At 38.2% G+C, this 22,259-nt stretch overlaps 2 protein-coding genes and 1 pseudogene across 3 annotated transcripts in view; 2 read left to right on the forward strand and 1 right to left on the reverse strand.

The window, feature by feature from the left end:
• LOC107665348 (midasin-like) overlaps positions 1 to 7,264 on the reverse strand; it is a 56,560-nt gene extending 49,296 nt beyond the window's left edge. Inside the window, exons 1-13 of the mRNA XM_016456184.1 lie at positions 7,002 to 7,264; positions 5,929 to 6,155; positions 5,318 to 5,542; positions 5,088 to 5,195; positions 4,786 to 4,978; positions 4,409 to 4,618; positions 3,908 to 4,039; positions 3,354 to 3,457; positions 3,104 to 3,218; positions 2,846 to 3,021; positions 1,215 to 1,296; positions 951 to 1,046; positions 468 to 580 (exon numbers count right to left, since the gene is read on the reverse strand). Of these exons, the coding sequence (XP_016311670.1) occupies positions 468 to 580; positions 951 to 1,046; positions 1,215 to 1,296; positions 2,846 to 3,021; positions 3,104 to 3,218; positions 3,354 to 3,457; positions 3,908 to 4,039; positions 4,409 to 4,618; positions 4,786 to 4,978; positions 5,088 to 5,195; positions 5,318 to 5,542; positions 5,929 to 6,155; positions 7,002 to 7,097 (1,877 nt within the window). The 5' untranslated portion in view covers positions 7,098 to 7,264. The remainder of the gene's footprint in view (positions 1 to 467; positions 581 to 950; positions 1,047 to 1,214; positions 1,297 to 2,845; positions 3,022 to 3,103; positions 3,219 to 3,353; positions 3,458 to 3,907; positions 4,040 to 4,408; positions 4,619 to 4,785; positions 4,979 to 5,087; positions 5,196 to 5,317; positions 5,543 to 5,928; positions 6,156 to 7,001) is intronic.
• Positions 7,265 to 8,154: 890 nt separating this feature from the next.
• LOC107665373 (CASP8-associated protein 2-like) lies at positions 8,155 to 16,624 on the forward strand. Of its 2 annotated transcripts, none has more exons than XM_016456227.1 (11): positions 8,155 to 8,363; positions 8,562 to 8,621; positions 9,232 to 9,303; positions 9,451 to 9,554; positions 9,667 to 9,741; positions 9,858 to 9,973; positions 10,098 to 13,018; positions 13,580 to 16,100; positions 16,214 to 16,313; positions 16,396 to 16,506; positions 16,555 to 16,624. In XM_016456227.1, exons 2-10 carry the CDS (start codon positions 8,573 to 8,575, stop codon positions 16,456 to 16,458), a joined length of 6,021 nt encoding a protein of 2,006 aa, XP_016311713.1. In that variant the 5' UTR covers positions 8,155 to 8,363; positions 8,562 to 8,572; the 3' UTR covers positions 16,459 to 16,506; positions 16,555 to 16,624. The 2 variants fall into 2 exon arrangements, with proteins under 2 accessions (XP_016311713.1, XP_016311714.1); XM_016456228.1 differs by having other exon boundaries at positions 9,457 to 9,554.
• Positions 16,625 to 19,141: 2,517 nt separating this feature from the next.
• On the forward strand, positions 19,142 to 22,025 carry LOC107665335 (gap junction alpha-10 protein-like; annotated as a pseudogene).
• The last annotated feature ends 234 nt before the right edge of the window (positions 22,026 to 22,259 follow it).

Consider the following 22,259-nt stretch of genomic DNA (forward strand, 5'->3'; position numbering starts at 1 on the left):
GGTGCCGAAACCTGGGAGGAAGGAGGGACACGCTGCCAGAGATAGTTGTCTAATAAACCTGGCAGTGTATATTACGAATATGGTTACCTCTTTGACGAAACGCTTTTTCTCCTATTTTGTCACTTTGGATAAAAGCATCTACTAAATGCACAAATGTAAGAGTAAGCGTCTTCCAATGCTCACTTATCCTTAAATCAATGTTTTCATATGCATCACGACCAATAAAGGAATCCTGCTACATTTTCCTCTGGTATGCTCAAGGCTGTTGTATTCCCTGTCTTAAACAGCACAGTTAACAATCAGTCCCATACTGACTCAATTTCTCAGCAGGGTGCCTTCCACACAGGGGTCAATGTTGGCACAGCCAGGCTGGCAGTTACTCCATTTGTAACAGAGTAGATTGAAAGGGGAAGAGCAAGACAATGAATGGGGATGGGTAAGGTTATACTCTGATTATGCAGACTCACATGCTCAGCCACACTGCGTCGCTCTGCTTGCGGAGTAACATTGCACGACCCACCATCACCTCCAGCTCCGTCACACTGATTGCGGGCAGGTACATCTGGCAAAAGTGCTGAGCCTGAAATGTCATATTGACAATATTAGAGGGGAATTGTCTCTATATATTATGGAGAAATATAACAGGGTGCTTTTTGGCCATTACTGTAATATTGAACACTTTCTGACCAATGAATTTTCCAAGTCATTTTTGATTGTATCCAAAAAGTTTTACTCTACAAAAGCTCTCACAACAAGCAATATTCAAGCAGAAATGTCCTTGATGTTTCCAAGATTTTACTAATTTCCATGAGTATTCCAGGCCTGGAAATCACAAATCTAAATGTAAAAATTCACAGGGAATTGTAAAACTCTCCTTTATCTCCAGGTTTTCCATGTCCATTAAATAGCTCGTGTCAGTAAAGAGATAACACATTGGTGCAGGGTCCCACCTTCTCTCTGGATATGTTGAGTTTGCTACCAATGATCTCTGCCATCTTGAGTCTGCTCTCGGATTTGGAGAGCATGGCAGTGAAGCAGTCCAGAGCCTGAAGGTAAAAAAAAACAAAAAAACAACAAAAACAACATTTATCTTATAACAGCAAAGCTTTTTTAGTATTAGTGTTCTTGTTTTAAAATATTTTATTAATAGTGAATCCTATAATGTGATCCAAGTGAAAGATCCAAGATTAATTCAGGTGACTACAGCCATTTACCTCCAGAAACACATTCTGTGCTGTGGAAGCGCATGAGTTGTCAAAATTTAAGCAGATTCTCTCGCACCATTTCAGCAAGTCTCTGTTAAAAAAAAGAAGAAAAATTTTACTAACAAAGATGCAAAGAAAGTAACTCAAGAATTCATATTTAATCAGATAATTTATAACATTATGAAAGATTCAAAAATGATATAAACATACATTTATTCATATTTACACTACCGTTCAAAAGTCTTGGGTAAGATTTTTTTTAAAGAACTGAATACTTTTATTCAGTAAGGATGCATTAAATTGATCAAAGGTGACATAAAGACTTCTACATTGTTACGAAAGATTTCTATTTCAAATAAATGCTGTTCTTTTGCATTTTTATTCATCAAAAATCTTGAAAAAAAAAAGTACTATGCTGTGCCCAAAAATATTAAGCAGCACATTGATAATAATAACAAATATTTGTTAAGCAGCATTTTAGAATGATTTCTCTAAGATCATGTGACACTGAAGACTGAAGTAATGGCTGCTAAAAATTCAGCTTTGTCATCACAGGACTAAATTCCATTTTAAAATATATTAGTGTAATAATATTCCACAATATTACTGTTTTTACTGTTTTCTTCAAATAAATGCAGCCATAGTGAGCCATTTTTTTTACTTCCACTTGAAAGCACAGTTGCTAAAACATTGTAAGGAGGGTATGACCGTAGGCAGACTGGCTGCTCAAATTGCTTTTCACCCAGGTTCTCTACAAAGTAAGGGATTGAGCGAGGAAGTGGAAGTGTATTGATTAGTAACAGCAGGGTCTCCACACCACTGCACTTCTCCTGACAGGATAGTCCTCTCATCTGACACACTTTCAGAGCTTCAAAATAGAGGCATATTCATGGCTACCCAAAGCATCAAGTATCAAGTATCAAGTATCAAAAAAAAAAAAAAAAAAACATATTATAAAAAAATATTGTTAAATTTGACAAACCACACAATGCTTTGAATATGTACAGAAAAAAAAGTAATAAATAAATAAAAACCCTCTGCAAGACAGGTATGACACTCTACATCAGTGTGTGGTATCTATCATACAAAGCTAGTTACATAAATGTTTTGCCCCGGCCCGAATCGCTCACTGCGTCACTGGCTGGGGTTCCACAGTGGGTACAGAGAGATCGATGTGTCATTGACTGCAGCAGCGTCCAGTGGAAAGCTGATGAACAGCCTGAGGCCCAAATACACAATGGATGGACATAGACTGATACATCACAACTCTGCTCTAATGCAACACTGGTGTAAGGGTTTTATTGTAGTGTCACTGCTTTAGTTGAACTGTTTGTTACATGGTGAGGTCCTAAATGACACTCATCATTTATTGATAAGTCTATTGTGTCATTTCTCGATGCAGAGATATTCATAAATGCCCACAGGCATTTAAAAGAAACTGCACAAATACAAATCTGACCTGATGATTTAGAGAAGGTTCGAATAAGCATGAAATGGTCTGGCACCCTGACGTACATAACTTTGTATCAGCATATTATATCATTATGTTATTAATTATTGCATATTTTTTTATTTTTCATACTTTTTATAATTAGGCAACAATGATTTTGAATATTTTCTCATGTAATGAAAAGTGTTACCTCAGTGAGAGGCCTCTGCCTTCCAGTGATGTGATGTGTTCATCGGATATGTTTTGGGCTGCACTAGGACCCTGTGGACTGGAGCTGGTTTGATGTCTGTCTCCTGTTAGCTGGCAGTATATGTCCAAAAGACGCTCTACCACAACTGCCAGGTTAGGGTACCTCTTCATTAGGACCTGAACAGGGAAACAATATGAGAGATGAAAAATGTTATCAGGACCCACACAAAATCTATTTCGGCATTAGGGGACAGCTTGCCTGTTTAAGTTCCTCTCGGCTCATGTTGCCGATCTGCAGTTTACTCCAGTATTTGTCCAGAAGTGCAGCATGTGAACCCTGCGGTCGATGCCAGGCTCCTCCACTGTAAAATGTCCTAAAAATAATGATTTTAATCATTATTAAACTGATGTAATGGCTGCTGAAAATTCTGCTTTGGCATCACAGGAATAAATTATTCCAAACTTTTGGCTGGCAGTGTGTGTGTGTGTATGTGTATAAAAGGTCTTACCTTCGTGTTGCAAAAAACTGGAATGATGGGGCCATCTGAATACAGTCCTCACGTCCTGGAATAGTCAATTTCTTGTTCTCCATGAGAGGAAGCAGAACCGATATCTATAGAAAAAGAACAACAAGAGCATGATTAAATATTGCTTTATCTTCTAAACCATACCATTTACCAGCAGACCAAACCATGTATCAAAAGAATAAATAGTTTTATTTATATATATTTACATACAGTGTATTTACAAAGTCACAATTTGACCATTTATATAAAGTTAATACAATCAAAATACAATGACATTTTTACTGATAAAAAACACATTTTTTTTTTTTTGTCATTTACAGATTGTAATTCTATACTATAATTCTGTGTAACTGTGCATTGCTACAAGCTCATGCAGTGTGTAAATGCAACACATGCTATATTTCTTAAACTTCATCAAAAGTATTGTAAATGCAAACACAGCTCTAATGAATGCAAATCTGCAACAACTCATTATAACAGAAACATTTCTATAAAAGATCGTATGTTTTCCATGTTTTTGTGCATTTGCCACCCACCACGTCCAAAGGAGCATGATCAATGTCCTCCAGCAGAATCCAGTAACCTTTTGAGACTGCTTGGGTCAGGGATCCTGGCTGCCACACAAACTTTCCAGGAATATCTGTGCAGCGGTACATACCCAGCAACATCTACAGAAAACAAAGGCATGAAAGTGCTTAAAGGGATAGTTCACCCAAAAATGAAAATTACTATGTGATTTACTCACCCTCAAGGCAATATTAATAAAAGTGTATATATGACTTTCTGCTTTCAGACAAATCCAATCAGAGTTATATTAAAAATGTCCTGGCTCTTCCAAGCTTTATAATGGCAGGGAATGGGTGTTATTTTTCAATAGTCCAAAAGTAGTCCAATAAACTGAGGGTGAGTAAATCATGGGGTAATTTTCATTTTTGGGTGAACTATCCCTTTAACAGCAGATAAACTGAAAGTATGAGCAGCAAAATGAAAACAATGTAAAGAATACTAGAATATTTTAAAAGTCAAGCAAATCTCACCTTACTGTCGGTCTGATCTCCAAGCTGAACTTTAAGGATGTCAGGGGCTTTAACATGCCCAGTGACAGCAGCAAGATATTCAACAAAAGCAGTTTTTCCACATCCAATTGGCCCTTCCAAAAGAATAGGCTTCTGGGATGCCACAGCCATGGCAAGTCGCCGAAGATTTTGACAGGTTGAATCCACTAGCACCAAACTGCTTAAATTTGTCTGAGAATGACAGAAGAATTAGTGACATTACAATACATGCGCATTCTCCTATATTACACTAATAGAGGTATTGGAAAAAATACAACTGATTTTATATTTATACTAGTTATATTAAATCTGGCTTTTTTTAATAAGCTTAATATTCTGTTTTTGTATTTTTGTCTTGCCTGTTCATCTTGTCGAAGGGTCTGTCTAGGTAGAATCACCCCACACACCACAGTAACGCTCTGCGTCAGGTCTTCTGTCACCACTTGACCACGGGTGACCTTATTTACCCTCTCTTTCCGCCATATTGCTGAGCCCTGATTGGCCAAAACCAGAGCATTTTCTACTTCCAGCTGCTGTGTCTCCTCAAGTGACCTACAAACAATAGTATTACTTGTTTGAGAGTTAATACTATTGACTAAATTCTGAACAATTAGAACAAGGTGATAAAAATCACCATAAAATAAAAGATAATGAAACGTACTTCATTTTCAGATGCAGAATCTCTTCACTCGAAAGCACCTTCCTCAAAAATATTGTTTTCTGGTTATCTGTCATGTGGGATACCAGGGCAAGGCACTGGGCAGTGTAGCTTAAAAAACACAGCAAAAAGAAATAGAAAGAGCAAAGATATAGCTTGAGGATATTATGAAAAGTTCTGGTGAATTTCTGGACTTTCTGTGAGGCTGTGTCTGATCTACAAATTAGCAGTACCTTCTGACCATGACGTCACTGGTGAGAAGCTGTGAAACACAGGCACTCCAGTCCCACAGGACACGGAACTTCTCACAATCGCTTTGGAGGAAGCGGAGGGTGGCCCCCATCAGGTCCCGTAATTTCATCCTTCTGGGCCCATACTGGATGGAGGCAGCCTCTTCGCTGGTGAAGAAGAGCCTCTGAAATACTGGGGGAGAGCTGCTGAAATACCTCGCTGCAAACCTGTGAGAAAACAATTCAAATCTGATCATGACATATTGGACATTTGTTCTGAAGTGGTAATAACATAACCTGTGCCAGGGTTCCAACACTTTTTGACTAACAAATTTCCATGACCTTTAAAAATGATTTATGTTTTTAAAATCATTCAAATTCAGACCAAATTGCCAACGACTGAATTGATTTGACAGATTTATTGAAAAGAACTGACTCAAAAAAAAAGAGATTTGCTCACAAACAGATAAATACACACAAGAAACTTCCATAACTTTTCCAACTGTATATCCATTTTCCATGTTTTAAAATTAACTGATATTTCCAGGTTTTCCAAGACTATGGGAAACCTCTTGCGAATATATTTTACATGTAATCCTAAATTGGTTACTTACGCTTGAGCATCTGGACTGATGTTGAGAAGTTTGCTTAGAGCCACACACAAGCGCTCATGGAGGTCATGATTCAGCCTGACGTCTACTTTGATCCTCTCAGCATTCCTCTCCAACAGGTCCAGGATCAGTGGCCGTAAGTGACGAGCAATGAGGAGAGTGTATTCCTTCACCAACAGGAGCTGCGCAAGACATTCCAGTATACACTGCCTGTCCTGCTGACTCCATATCTACAAGCAAAAAAACGAATGCCAGTCAAAACAATAAATAAATAATACAATATAATGATAATAATAATATCCTGCTGAATAAATTCCTACAGGATTTTTTTTTTTCATTATCGTTAATTAATTGAGTCGTATTTGGATATTAGATCTCAATTGTTCTTATTGAAATAATGTCTATTACTAATTTTATTATTAATGATGATGATCACAGGACAAGTTGTAGGTGTATTCAAATCCTGGAATATTTCCGCTATTTTTTTTTTTTTAATCTTACAGGAATATTTTATACCATTAGCAATCATCACAAACCTATGTGATACAAAATCTCATTTTGTTGTGTTTTATGTTGGAATCCTATTAGAACATTTGGATTTGAAAAAATGGATACTTTTGGATTGGTTCCAAAGTGTGATAGATATTTCAGTATGTTTTTTATAAACTGGTTTACATTCACACCAGTTTCAGTGAATAATGGTCATGACTGCAAAAGTAAACAGTGTCTCTTTTATACTGTACATTGTATATCAGTCAAAATAATAAACAGTGATAGCATTTTTCAACAACCCAAACTACTGAAACTATGTTGCAACAGGACCAAAATAAAACATCAAACACACAAAACAGGACTGGATTCCCAAATAGACTAATATGCAGAACACTTAAATGACAGTTATTATTGAAACGAATGAATTTAAACCATTACCTCTGTATAAAGCAGCAATGAGCAGCATGTGAACTACAGAAACGTGGGACAGTGTGGTGTGACACACACGTTGTACTCCGCATGTGCTAAACAGATGAAAGTCTCTTATAACGGTCTTACAAAGTGCTCAGATTATGCTGACTTACCTGTTTTGCGAGATACTTGCTGAGTTCGTTGTGACTTTTATCGATATGTCTTGAGATTGCACCTAGAGATGTCAGGCTCAACTCCAGGTTTTCCATTCTATCATTTGTCGTGAATATAGGGATTTCCGACGATGCCTCTGCGGCTGCTCAAGGCTTTAATATTCCAAGTATTATACGTGATGGGAACCATAAGATTCATCACTCGCTTGGCTGTCTAGGTTGTGTCACAACACAGCCAGCACGTTCCCGTCAGTATTAAAATCCCTGTCCACATGTGAGTAATTGAAGAGCACTTCCGGGTCATTCGACTGCGTTGCGGAGCTGCAAAACAAGCTGTCGATTTGTTTTTGTTAAATGTTTTGCAAGAAACGCTTAAACGTGTAACGAATATGTTTTGTGTTAATTGACTGCACTATTCAGTGTGTGTCACAGCTATATTTAATTTCCATTGCTCCTCAAAACGTGCAGACTTTAGCATATTTGGTCGATTCACAGAGCTGCACATTACATTAATCACATTTATGAGGCCCATATACGGTTTTGTCAATGAGTTAAGTGTAGGTAATCTTTGGCAATGACACAAGCTCTGGAGGATGTTTTCTTAACAGTACTTGGGTTTAAGCTTTAAAATGGTTGCAATCTGTATAAATACTTGGCCAGCAATAAACTATGATGAGGCATGCTTTACATTATTCTGTCACATTATTTTCTGCTACATAATTTTAGAATAATATGCACTGCTAGAATCAAATTAATCAATTCGACTGAAAAGTAAAAAAAGGAATTAAATATGCAGCTAGGTTTTAAAAATCGTCTCCTATTGTCATTTATAAATCCCCAGAAGAAACGACATACACATACATATAAAATACAATAAACACAGCATACCAGTACTGAAAAATTGAGCAATCGAAAATTGTATTATAGCATATCCATACAAGTACCAAAAATAGATTATTTGTATTTAAAAGTCTAGAAATATGCGAGCAATTGCATAGGAATGTGAAATTTAGCTAAGAAAATAAATCTTAATATTATAAATATTTCATTATTTTTATTGTTTTTAATATTCAATCTTAAACGTTATTTAATGACATTCTTTTAGAAAAGAAGAGACCGCGGGAAAATGATGTCACTTCCTGTTTGGCGAATGTGTATGGTGAAAGGTTGGCGCGGAGCTGGTGGAAGTATGCTAGAAGAAAATTTTAAAACGCTGTCTACAAGAAAATTGGGAATTGCAAATTAACTGTACATGTCATTATACATTACCCGCGTATTAGCATGGGTGTCAGATCCTGAAGTCCGCTCTGTAGTGTTTGGCTCATCTTACAGTTATATATCCGCCTGTTGTCGTTAGCTCACCACTAAGGTTTATTTCTTCACCAGCTTAATATTAAGTTGATTCTTTTGTTCTTTTAGTATCACGTTTAAATGACTATTTCAGTACGGTGTTTCTTCACTACATGGCAGGAAGTGGTGAAGTTGCACTGACACATGCCCACTGCTGCTGGTATTGTCACTGTTTTCAGGAACTTATTGTGCTATTTATTATCTTTCGGTAGCTGACTAAAATGGATTTAATGGATGAACTTTATGGAGATCTTGATGACAAGCCGTTTGGTAAGACAGCCTTTCTCTCCCGTGCAACAGACGTTTCTTTATTTTCACATTGTTAACATGCAGTTTTCAGGTAGGATCAGTAGAGTGTTACTGTATTGCACCTAACGTTATTATCAAGTATTTACTTAAGCCTTTATCACTTTTATACTGCAAGTTGATTTTAAAAGTAATCCACAAGAAATGCTTTTAAAAAGAACACATTATTATTATAGCAGATGTTCAGCTTTCTTCAATAATTCCTCAACAGTTTCATGAGATCAAAGGCGAGTCATGCAGAATCAACCAAATGTAGATAAATGCATGAGATGCATGAGCATCACAACAGCTGCACTTGAAATTGAGGTCGCCAATGATCACATTAATGCCTGGTTACATTTAGCACACCGGAGTGTGCTGTCTGATATTCGTTTATCGTATGTAATTTGATCTGTATGTCATTTAATCCAGATAATGCTGTTTTATTTACCTCTTTTGTTCTATTCCCCAATCTTTTGTCTTAACGGGTTCAAGGCTTTCAAAGCTCTGAAAACATAACCTATATGTATTGGTCAAGTGTATATGCTGGAGTTGTTGTTGCATTATGACATATCAGTGTTTGTGTTTGTTACAGGTACTCTGCATCACATTGAGGACTCGATATACTCTGGCCTGGAAAACAGCCCTAAGATTGATGGGCACAGAGGTGGGTTTCATTAATGAGTCTTGAATTGATTACAGCACATAGGTTTTATTGAAAGTAATTTGTTGATGTATGTGTATCAGAGAAATAGCAGGATAAAACTTTTTAGATTTTAGTAATTATTGTAGTGTCCTTTTTTTTTTTAATTAGGTAAAGTCAACCCACTCCTTTCCCCACACACAATGGAATCAATGGATATATATGAGGACATTATCAGGGAAGAACAAGAAGAAAAGGAAGCAACTTATAATGAGGTATGTGACTTGAGCTTTGAATATGGTTGCATGGCATGCTATTGTTTTGGTTTTGCATTTAAAAGTGAAGAAATGGACAGAAAAGTTATGTTGTATTTATCTTTTATTACAGTTAAAGCAAAAATTTGATGAAGCACAAAAGCAAGTGAAGGAACTGTTCTCACAGTTACAGCTACTGCAGACAAAGGTGTGTTTCCTTTTAATGGTTGTTCTGTTATACATTGATGCTGAATAAATACAACCACAAATTAGTTATAATCTTGGAATAAACAGTTTGGTTTTTTGCACTTTTTATATTTAAAGAATTCCAGTTTGAACAGTGAAAACATACTCCTGAAGAAGAACATTTGTTCTCTCATCAAGACGGCTAGAATGGAGATTGTGCGTAAGGATGAGGAAATTGGCAGACTCAGTAATAGGTAAAAACTCCAGCTCTGGTTCTAAGATCAGCAAACAGATGTTTGGTGCAAAGCCTGGCTTGTGTCAGGATTGGATTGTTTTATATAAAACTCACTTCCCTGTTTTTGTGTGTTGTCATCACAGGTCTGGTCGAGGAAGTTATGGTCATAATGTTCGTCGATCTCAAATGGAAAGTGGTCCGGCAAACACAAGGCCCAGTTTGAACAATTCTACAAGTTCTGTTTTGAAATCACAAGGTTCTAGACAAGATAATGTTTTGAATGAAGTAAATCAGCACAAAGGTAGAAACTCTGTGTCGGATCACTGTACATATCCACCAACAACGTCAACTACAGCACCACAACCATTTGAAGTGCTCCAGAGATGCCCTAGAACTGATCTTGATAGTCCTCTGCAGTGCCAGAATAAATTGGCTGCTAAACCTGACAGTAAGACTATTCACTGTTCTCAGACCCTCACTGTTCAACCAGAGCAGGAGTACGCACCTGTTCATCCTAACAGAACATCAGGGATTGTAAAAAATCCCACCACATCGACAGTGGCAGATGTCTCAAATGCTCTCAAAACGAATGACTCTGCACTGAGAGTTCCCGATACAACTACTGATTGTAGTTTGAAGGACAATAAGAACAGTCCATCAAAACAAGCAGACAAGCTAGAAAAACCACAAAAATGTACAAGCCGGGACAAAGAGTGTAACTCGAAGGATAAGAATGTGTCACAAAAGTCTCAGAGAAGAGTGAACAGCAAGTCAGGAAGAACTGAAAAGGAGCTCATAAAAGATAGTTCTGTGTCCATTGAAAACAGGAATCAGCAGCCTGAGGTTCCAGTCATTCTTAAAAGTTCAGAACAGTCGAAAAGCCCTTCCTCGCAGTCACACAAAGCCTCACCATCTGTCTCTTCCCAGTCATCCAAAAGTTCAGTTAAGACAGCGGCAGATGTAGAGACACAGACTCAAGGGCACATGCATAATCAAAATGCAAACAGAACTAGCAGAGAAACAAAACCCTCTAGCTTGAGCAGCACAACTTGTACTGAGGTGGATGAAGCAAGCCATTCCCAAAACCAAAAAGGGAAGAAAAGAGATGCAAGTGGCCATGAAAGGAAAAAGGAGAAAAGTTCCAGTGCAGAAAGGAGGAGCAGCAGAACTGAAAGAAGCAGAGACCATGAGCAAAAGAGGCCGAATGAGAGTGACAGGAGTAAAAGAAATGAGGGTAACCGCAGCAGCAGTAGTAGTAAAGAAAGAAGGAAAAGATCAGACAGTAAAAAGGAGTATGAGCGAAGGAGTGTGTGGGAAATGGATAATAAAGCTGAAGATAAAAGATCTAAGAAACAAGTTGATGCTTGTGAGCAAGCTTTTTCTTCTCCCAAATGTGATCTTCAACGCAAGGATGTTTATAAGGAGAAATCATCAAAAAGCAAAGGGTCTCACAGCTATGATAAAGCTAGAAAGATGGAGGATTTAAAATGCCCTGTCAAAAATGGAAATTCTGATAAGAATTGTTTTGGAGACAAGGGTATAGACAAGGACAGAGAAAGAAAAAAAGGTGGACATTTGGAGCATAGGGTACATAAGCATAGAGCATCAAAAAATGCTCTTACCAAAGATAATAGAAAGAACTCTCCTAAAAAGCACAATGTTGTCGGAAAAGGTCAAGATAGTAAGAATGAGCAAGACAGACACCTTGAAACTGAGTCACCATCAATGGTAGCTGTCAGCAGCAATCCCTGCAAAACAACTGAGGATAATAGTCCGAACAGAAAACTGAGTTTCATGGAAACACTGAATCTTACCCTATCGCCTCTTAAAAAACAAAAGCAGTCCTCTGATCCCAGAGAAGCCAGTGGAGCAACATCTGAAGATGCCTCACCTGAAAACAGCAGATTATCTGATCCTGGGGCGGAGTTCTTTGTCATAGATGAATTAAAGAACAGCCAGGACAATGTTGAGCAAGAGGATGAGGACCCTGTGCCCACAGCTCCAGGTAAAAAAGAAGACCTTACCAGTTCTTGCAAACAGTCTGGACAAGTTGTTGATCTTTTCACAGCTGTAGTCTCCGAGAAGCCCTCAGGTGAACAAACCGATATGGATGTACAAGAAGAGAATGCCACCAAAAGTCAAGAGGCTGTGGACAAAGTGCCAGCCATTGTTAAAAGCGCAGAGGAGAAAAAGACCAAGATTTCAGAATCCAATGTGTTAGACAAAGATTCATTATCAAAATTAACCCTTACAAGAGAATCTCCAAATCGTGTCTGTCATAACGGCACTGAAGACTCCCTGGGAATTATGGATAATTCTGTTGTCTCTAATACTTTGCCTACTAAAACTTCAGAAGTGGCAGTTTCAGATAATATTCCTGATTCAATAGTTGAAGGTTATCAGCAACAAGATCCTTTTACCAGTGTATCTGAGGAAATCCAAAGCAGTCCTCAGATCAAGTCTCAGGATTTACCACCAGGATCAAATGGGATATGTCAAGATGATGTGTCATCCTCAGACAAGGCACAAAGTATTCCTGAGATTAATTCTTCTACGATTTCTGATAGTTCTGTCAACATGGAAGTTTCCTCTAGCACAATTAGTGCAGATTTTGATGAGCCAAGCAAAGTTATTTGTGATTTTGAACGAGTGGATACTTCAAAACAGGACAGTAAGGGAGCAGGGGAAGCAATTGAAAATTCAAAAATGATTGAAACACCGCACTCATATGAAAATCTGAAATTGTCTGAAAAATCCCATCAAAGTCCATTATGGGGTGAGAACAATACGGCTCCAAATGATAGCACCACTGTTGGAGAGGAGACCATGTCATCTTCACAACCTGGTTTCTCAGAGCCAGATTCCACAGAAAAAGAGGAACAGAACACAAAGTCATCAAACCCTGTTTTGTTTTGCCCTGATGAAGACTCCATGATGCTTACTCTTAGGAACATCAAAGTTATTCCAGAGCCCCTCAGCCCTCTTACAAGCCCAGTCCGTCAGGTGAAGAAAGTACAGCCTCAGCGTGCTGAGAAGCAACCACATGTCAAAAGTCTTAACAAAGGTACATGTTTCTTTTTCGTCGAAAATATTCAATTAAATTCAAGTTTATTTGTATAGCGCTTTTCACGATACAAATCGTTGCAAAGCAACTTTACAGCAAATTAAGTTTCTACAATATTTAGTGGTAGCTTATCAGTGGTGACTGTCAGTTAATGTACATATGGCAGAAGTGTACGGAAAATCAATTAAAGACGTAATCAAACAGACGATGAACACTATTAACAGCAATTATTATTATATTATGCAATCAAACTTATAGAAAAATTTGCTAGTTCTGTATGTTGTTTCATGGTTGGCATCATCTGAGGTCCTCTGAGGGGTTGGCATCATCTCTTCTCAGGTGTTCTTTGTGGCTTTAATATGGCTTTGTTTTGGAAATATGGAAATATGGCTTTGTTTAATATTGATTAATATTGTTTAATATTGTAAGCTTCCCATAATGTCCTGAATAGCATTATTTTTCTTATAAACATTTGATTGAAATGCATGTTTGCATGACTTGTCCCAACAGGTTTATATGTGTACAACTTGCTCATTTTAATTTTTGTTCCCCCCCCCCCAGATCTCTCAACTGTAACAACTGGCTGTGATAAGGATGAAGTGAATATGGACATGAACAAGGAGAATAAATCACCTGACTCATCTGTCACAGCTCCGCCCTACAAAGGGACAAAAGATGCCCTCTCAGCTAGTGGAACTGAGGAAGATGAGCTAGAGGATGGTGAGATAGTGAGTGAGAGTGAAGAAGAGGGACCTCTGTTTATCCAGACTCCTCCAAGAGAAAAGGACAAATCAACCTCAGGGACTGATTCAAGTCCAAAGCTATCTGCAGTTGGGAAAAGAGTGTCCCAAAAGAAATCTTGCATCCCTGCTAAATATACAGAGCGAAGCAAGAGTTCAAAGTCATCTGCTTCTAACGACAGTCCCACCTCAAGTAAAAGACGCTTTAAAACTGTCAGCCCACCATTGAAAGCAGCAGTCTATACCATAGACGGATTTATGGACATGTTAGGATCTATTCGAGTTGAGTTGAGGAAAAAGTACATGAAGCTTCAGAAAAATGTCACTAAAACTGCCTTCTGCTGTATTGTGGATATGTCTCAGGCTTCTTTTATAGAATTTATCAATGCTGTTGACTTGGATAAATTGTGCTACCAAGGTAATGACATCAAAATTAGACTTAATAAAATTATTTCATCTATCATGAGCAAGGTTACCAAGAATGGCATCGTCAATCGTATCTTTGAGCAAAGAGCTGGAGACCTCAAGCAGAAGTTGTGGACATTTGTGGATGGGCAGTTTGAATTCTTGTTCAAGGAACTAAACACAGCACTCAAAAGTGGATCTGAGCCATCAAAGAATGCATTATATGAAAATAAAATTGCAACTCTTAAAAGAAAAGAGATTGAAAGTGAAGTGGTGGAAAAAGAACCCTTTAACACATCGGGGCATCTTCACAGGGCCAAGATGTCAAAAGTTGACACAGGGAGTTTTGTCAGAGAGGCCCCTCCAAATAATCTCCCTTGCAGGGGCCTTGGGAGCAGGGGTAAAAACATAAAAGCTGTCATGAATGAAGATGATCAGCCGGCAAATGTGGCAACATCACATCAGCTTCCTACTTCGTCCTCTGAAAGGTCTGTCTACGAAGGCACCTCTGGATCTGACACTAGAATCTCTTCCTATGTCCGACGTCTCTCCCATAATGGATCGATTCAGGATAAGTCAGACTTTGAAATTCTCACCGAGCAGCAAACAACAAGCTTAACCTTCAACTTGGTCTCCGACTCTCAAATGGGAGAGATATTCAAGTGTCTTTTGCAAGGGTCTGATTTGCTTGAATCCAGTGTTCCAATAGGCGACAATACAAGTTGGCCACTCAGCACACCTCGAAAGGAAGGACTTCCAGGGGAGAGTTTGATTGGGATTATGACCCCCAATAAGACAACCCCATCTAAATTCATCACATCCTGGCCTTCCATTTCCCCCTACGAGTTTGCTTCGAATAACAAAATGCTGGTAAACCCAGCCATTCTCGATGAGAGCTGCTTGTTAGAAGTTCCCTCTAATTCTGAACCATGCCAGCTTTCACTTCAGTCAACTGTAATCCCTCAGAAATCATACTTTATCTTGGCAGAAGATCTAGCCGTGTCCCTTACCATTCCCTCACCACTAAAGTCAGATAGTCACTTGAGTTTCTTGCACCCTGGAACTGGACAGCCACTGTCTGCCCCAAACAGTGTCCTGAGTGCCCATTATAGTGAAGACGCTCTTCTTGATGGAGAAGATGCCACTGAGCAGGACATACACCTTTCTCTGGACACTGACAACTCTAGTTGTGGGTCGAGTCTCAGCAGGACATGGGAGGCCTCTGATTCACCTGGTTTCCAATTCCATCCCAATTTACCAATGCAGGCTGTGGTAATGGAGAGGTCAAATGATCATTTCATCGTGCGAATAAGACGAACATCATCTGGCCCATTTGAAAGTAATCGAAATGAAGGGAAAGCAGCACCAGAATTAGCCGAATGTCAAGAGCCGTTTCTCAAGCCTAATCTCACTCTGACCCATGAAGACCTGGGTTCCACACCTGGAGAGACATTGAACAAAATCCCAGCTATAGTAAATGAGTCCTGTCACATTTCAGATAAAGCAATAGAAGCTCAACAGTCAAGCCAAAAATCCTCATCTGAAGGTGTTCGTGATGACAACTTATCCCGCAACAATGCGGAGCGTGTTTCCAGAGAAACATGTGTTACTGCGCATGAGGAAAGTAGTGCAACAGCGAGTGAAACATCAGAGGTGGTGTCAGGAAAAGTAAAGAGCGCCATTCAGAGCTCAAGTGCACCAGAGTCTGAATCCAAAAGGGTGTCAAGGAAGCGCAAGGAGCACAGATCAGCACCAAAGGCAAAGCGCCAAAAAGTCAAGAAATCTCAAGATAAACATTCCAAGTCTAGGCATAAGAAAAGGTCAAAATCCTCCAAAGAAAAACACTCCAAAATTGCAGTACCCCAGGTGTCCCCTAGCAGCCTGTCTGCTAAGAATGTAATCAGGAAGAAAGGGGAGGTAGTGGTGACGTGGACCAGGTGAGTTGACAAAATTAATACCAAAACAGGAGTGGAAATTCAATGTGCATAACTAAGTACAAAAATACACATTAAATCAGGGCAACCAATTAAAAAGCTAATGTATTTTAAAGGGATGAAGATCGGGACATACTCATTGAGCTTAAAATGAAGGGCACTTCACCCAAGACATTTGCTGCTCTGTCAAAAAGGTTAAAGAAGTCAACAGAGCAGGTATCCTTCATTATTGTGTTCTTTTAAATATGAAGTAAGCAAACAGCTTTGTTGTAAACTAATGATTGCTGTTCTTTGACAGATCGAGGAGCGATTCTCTCAACTGATGAAGCTGTTCAAGAAGAAAGAGAAAATGGAGAATTGAACAACATGACAGAACTGGCAGTGGATGCTAATGCACATATCAAAATCTCCATAGACTTCTAGGGCAGAAATCAGTGTATTATTTCTGTTGATGGTCATCTGTTTGAAAAAAGCACTTAGAGTTGTAACTTACCAAAAGATAGACCTGCAGTAAATGGTATAACCTGTTTTAGAGGCTTATTTTTTCTTCTTTAGTTAAAATTCAGTGTTATCAAATTACCAAAATGTATAATTACTAAAGAGCAGACACCAATTAGGCTACAATTTTATTACATAGAGAAACATTTGTAATGTGGTATGCTCTGAATTTTACAATCCCTGTCAAGGACATAAACATACATAACGAAGTAGATAAATGATGGTTCATAGTATTTTCAGTGCATAAAATGCACTTATTTTGGCAAGTTGGTGATTGCAAAATGTACTACAGTTGCTGTTTTGTTGATGCTGACAAGATTTTTATGCAATGAAATGAACAAACAAATTAAGTATTTGAAGGACATCACTAACTTGTATTACAAGTTGACTTGCAGCATTTGCAATGCCTTTGAAACCTACCTCTGAAGACTACAAATGCTTTTAAATCTTTGACCTAAATGCTTATCTGCTAATAGGCCTCATGTTTAGAACACTTAATTTTCCCCCCTTTTGTTTTGTGAATGAGGTTGGTGTTGGAATAACATGGCTGTAAATGGAGAGATGGAAAGAATACTTTGTTTGTTTGTTTGGTGCACAATTGTCAGAATTTGAGTTTAAAATCTTTTTCCATTAGTCATTCTCATAGATGCAATTTGATATTTTCATATTAAGAGTAACACGTTTTTGTTGTTTTATAGGTAATGAGTAAGGGGATTGTTCCCTTGTGTACATATTTGTAAAGTGGAATTGAACTGAAAGATTTTTATGTTTGATCTCTTTTTAAACAATTTTATTTTTATCAAAGAGAGAAACTTAGATGTGGGAAAAATACATTGTATGTTGTTTGGAAATACATTTTGTAAATATTTGTAACTTCTGACAGACCTCAATCTTTTGAAATAAAGCTTATTTATTTAAATAGCATGTTCATTTTGAGATGGATATTTCAGTTTCTAAACTGCATTCTCAAATGCATAAACTTTCTCAATGATTTGTAGCTCTTTGGATTAGTCAATTCAAAATAACTTTTTTTTTATATCACAGGATTAAATAGAGGCTAGTTTGTGGAACCAAACAGTATTGGGCAGCATTTAAAATGATATTGATTTTAATATAAGAAAAAAAACAAGGGCAAACAAATGATGTTTGACTTTACCTTTTTTGTTTTCAATTAATATTAACCAACTGGTGTTTGATGGTTTTAGTGGATGTTTGAAGTCACGTCCCCTAAATAACCTATCACCATACTGTTTAGGCTTACTATTGTAGTTTGTAGCAAATAAATGCAGTTACTGAACAATTCACAGCTCATTGACAATTCTATGGTCCTGGCACAAGTGGGATATTTAGGTCACAGTCTGGCAGTTGTTAACCTTACTTCACCTCTGAAATCCAGATTTAACTTCTGTCCACACTCATGTAACCTGTGAGTCATGAGTGTGCCAGTACAAAAATATATTTAGAAAAGTTTTAAATAAATATAGAAAAGTTCATTTAGTTTTTGGCATTTCTAAAATTATATGTGATCATTTCTTGACTCAAATTACATAGAGCTAAAATTCTTGGAATTCTTGTATATAAACACTTTATAATATTTTCTATATGTAAAAAAAGACTATAAAATGTAAACATATACTGTAAGTAAATGAGCATAAGTGGCAGGCTTTAATTAAATCTCAACATTGTGCCTAGTGAAGTGTAATGTGTTACGTGAAGCTGACCAGTGTTCAACTGTTAAACTCCACAGTTAATTACATATCTATCTGTACTAAGCTATTAACAGCTGGCTCACATTCCTGAGGGTGCTTTTCAGCTTCTCTCTCATTACATCACCCTCAGACTACAGAAAAGCTAAAAATAGCCCTTCAAGCCATGCGTTTGACTGAAATCGGACATGTCTCATTGATCATCATGTCTGGCCTAGACACAAGGGCTGTATTAGTGGAATACTGACTTATTGCTTACTAAATACTACACAATACACAATTGCACAGAGCATACTATTTTTTTTTAAATGAGTGAAAGTGTATTATGCAACAATAAATGTTTCAAGAAGCAGTATGCTACATTATTTTCACATGGCCTCATCACAAATAATGTGAGCGCAATTTTGCGCAAGTGTAAAAATGTTGGTAGTCTGCTAAAATGAATCAAAAATTGCAGCTGTAATTATTTCCAGTTCACTCATCACACTGGAAATGGAAGGTCGAGTCAAATACTGTGTTGTATATTGCACATTTAGGCTATATAGTCCATCTGTGCACTGTGCATACAGAAAAAATTACTTACTGGTTGCTGTACACATACTTTATACTACAAAAGTAGTAGGAGTATTATAAATGTTATTAATTAAACATGCTCTGGCACATTTCCACACAGGCCATGGGGTATTTTTTGATTGCTGCTAATATGTTCCCCTAACCCGCCCTCAACAGTTGTGATGCAAGTCACCCCCTCAGGGTACCGTCTAGCCTACAGATCGATAGCAGCATTGTATGAGTTCAATGCACAGAGAAACTGGACTTCATTCAACAAAGCAATGTTCACAGAGGAGTACTGAATACTCCCACGAGGGGGAAAGAATACTGGAGTTGTATGATATTGTTTTAGTGTGATGGACTGATGCAGCAAGTGTTCTGTGAATACCACAAAAATGTAAGTGTCCCTTTATAGTTGGATGTAGTTAATCTAACATTGTTATGTGACCTAGTCTGTCTGTCTGTCTGTCTATCTATCTATCCATATATCTCTCGTTTTTGTCCCAGAGATTTAGAACCTTCACTCTTCCAGTTTTAGGCCATGCGAAAATGGGAGATTGGAACTTGCTAGGGAGTATCTTGGAGGAGGTTCACATTCACTCCACCATTGTGGGCAAAATCTGGCTCACCATTCTTTTCATTTTCCGTATGCTCGTGCTCGGGGTTGCCGCCGAAGATGTGTGGGACGATGAGCAAAGTGAGTTTGTGTGCAATACAGAGCAGCCTGGATGCAAGAACGTCTGCTATGACCAGGTGTTCCCCATATCCCTCATCCGATACTGGGTCTTACAGATCATCTTTGTCTCCTCACCATCTTTGGTGTACATGGGACACGCACTATACCGGCTCCGAGCACTGGAGAAGGAGCGCCACAAGAAAAAAGCTCACCTGAAAGTGGAGCTGGAGGAAACGGAGGCTTTGGAGGAGCACAAAAGGATTGAGAAGGAGCTTAGGAAGCTGGAAGAGCAGAAGAAAGTGAGGAAGGCTCCTCTGAGGGGTTCCTTGCTGCGTACATATGTGTTGCATATCATAACAAGGTCAGTAGTGGAATTGGGATTCATAGTGGGGCAATATGTGCTCTACGGTATCGGACTGTCGCCATTATACAAGTGCGAGCATGACCCCTGCCCCAACAGCGTGGACTGCTTCGTTTCACGGCCAACAGAGAAGAACATCTTCATGATTTTCATGCTAGTCATTGCAGGGGTGTCCCTGTTCCTCAATCTCCTAGAGATATTCCACCTTGGTGTGAAAAAGATCAAGGAGACCATATATGGATCCAAGTACAGTGGAGATGACGAAAGTATTTGCAGGTCAAAAAAAAAACTCCATGGTCCAACAAGTATGCATCCTTACCAATTCCTCACCACAAAAACATATGCATTTGACGCACACTTCCCTTATGGTGGTGCCCGATGGACAAATGGCACCTATGCCTCTCTATATGCCAATGGCTGGTCCTCCATCTAGCCAAGAGGTGCCAAACAGCGACCCTAATGGATCTGAGCAGCCCCCCAGGCAGAACTGTCTTCCTAGCCAACCTAAATTTCGGTCTCTCCAACAGCTGGGAGCCACAGAACGACGATCCACTTTAGACAACCGTCTGCACTCCTGCAGCAGCGAGGAGTCTGGGCCCAAGGGCTCTGGACCACCCAAAAACTTCGGTCAGCAGCCCAGGGCTTCACTCAGAGCCAGTAACATAGAGATACCAGCAGCGTTACGGAAACAGAGCAGAGTCAGTCAATGTAAAGACTTCAGTGAGGAGAGCGATTCCCAGGAGAGCGGGAACTACCCCACTGCCAGGAAAGCCAGCTTGCGAGGGCTTTCAGAGAGCCCATCCGAAAGTCCAACCTCCAAAAGTGGATCAGACACAGAGGCCAACCGTATAGCTCAAGGGGAGAGTCCAGCCATGACACCGCCTCCTGCCACTGGACGCAGAATGTCAATGGTGAGTAGAAGAACACATAACCGATTATCCACTTGTTGAGTTGTGATGAAACGAATACTGTTTCTGGTTCCGAGCTTCTACTCTGTTTCAAGTGAGAATACTACGTCAACAGCCATTGAGCACTATGAGCACTATACGCTCACAGTGTACACTACAGTCTCCGGACTGATGGTGTCTTGGACATCACCACTGAGTTAGGACTTTTTTAAAATTGTATTTTTATTTTTTTTGGTAGTACTACAGAAGAGTGTATATTAGCACCGTTGGTTGTATACTTATGGGATCTGATAGTGTTTGGACCCCGAAACCGAGACATGATGTCAGACTTAACAATCAGATACTAGTTACGAACAGTGTCATCACTTTGTCAACAAAATCATGAAAATCTTTATTTTGAAAAATAAAAAAAAATGTTTGGAAAAAGGAAAAAAAAGAAAAATGCTCATCATAACAGTAATTAGACAACAAGGGCAGTATTCAAGTTACATCAAGTTATATCAAATGTTTGAATATTTGGTTTAATTTAGCACTTTTGTCAGGGACTAAAATGCTATTTTCATCAAAAAAAGAAAAGAAAAGAAAAGTTGTTTTAGTTAGAGTAAAATTTATTATAATATACTTTCTATAATATATGCTGTCTAAAAAGATGTAAATAAATAAAATAAAAATAACACCAACCAAAGTGTGAAACATTTTGTTTTAATTTTGTTTTTAAGTGCACCTATGTTGGGATAGAGTATACATTTTTAGGACTGATAGGCTAATGATTCATTTAGTAAATATGAACAATTTCTCTTGTTTATTTCAGAGCATGATTCTGGAACTGTCTTCAATCATGAAAAAGTGAAATTTTGGAGTTTGAAGTATCAACTGTCCTCTGAGCAGACAGCAATGGGATGGATATCGCTGTGTATTCCTCTGGCTTAATTTTCATTGCTGCAATCATTATGATTACACATTAACTAAAGTAATTTAACTGACTTGCATACTGTAGTACTGCTCTCAATAAATGCCTAAAATAAGAACAAAGCATTTTTAACACACCGCTTGTAGCATTCAGTGCTTGTAGCATTTCTGGTTTTAACATGACATTAACAGTGTTTAATATGAGCATGAAATGTGCTGCAACATTTTGTACATGAAATCTATGACAAAGCTCAAAGAGCAATCAATGGATATCTATAAAAATAAATCATTCTTTAAAAATACAAATTGACTTATGACATTTCAATCAGCACCTGTTACCAATCCCTACTGTGGAATAAAGTGCTTTTGTATTCACTGCAATATTATTATTAGTACTTTGGTTGTTTTTCCCCAGTATTTAATACTTAATGCTTAATATTTAAACAAAATATCTCAAATTCATACTCTATACTTATCGCCAACTGTTTTATAGGCTGTTCCGAATTAGGTGAGTTCAGGCTTACCATAACAATGTGCTCTACTGCCATCTGG

Source organism: Sinocyclocheilus anshuiensis, unplaced genomic scaffold (genome assembly GCF_001515605.1).
Source record: "Sinocyclocheilus anshuiensis isolate Anshui unplaced genomic scaffold, SAMN03320099.WGS_v1.1 scaffold199, whole genome shotgun sequence".
NCBI lineage: Eukaryota > Metazoa > Chordata > Actinopteri > Cypriniformes > Cyprinidae > Sinocyclocheilus > Sinocyclocheilus anshuiensis.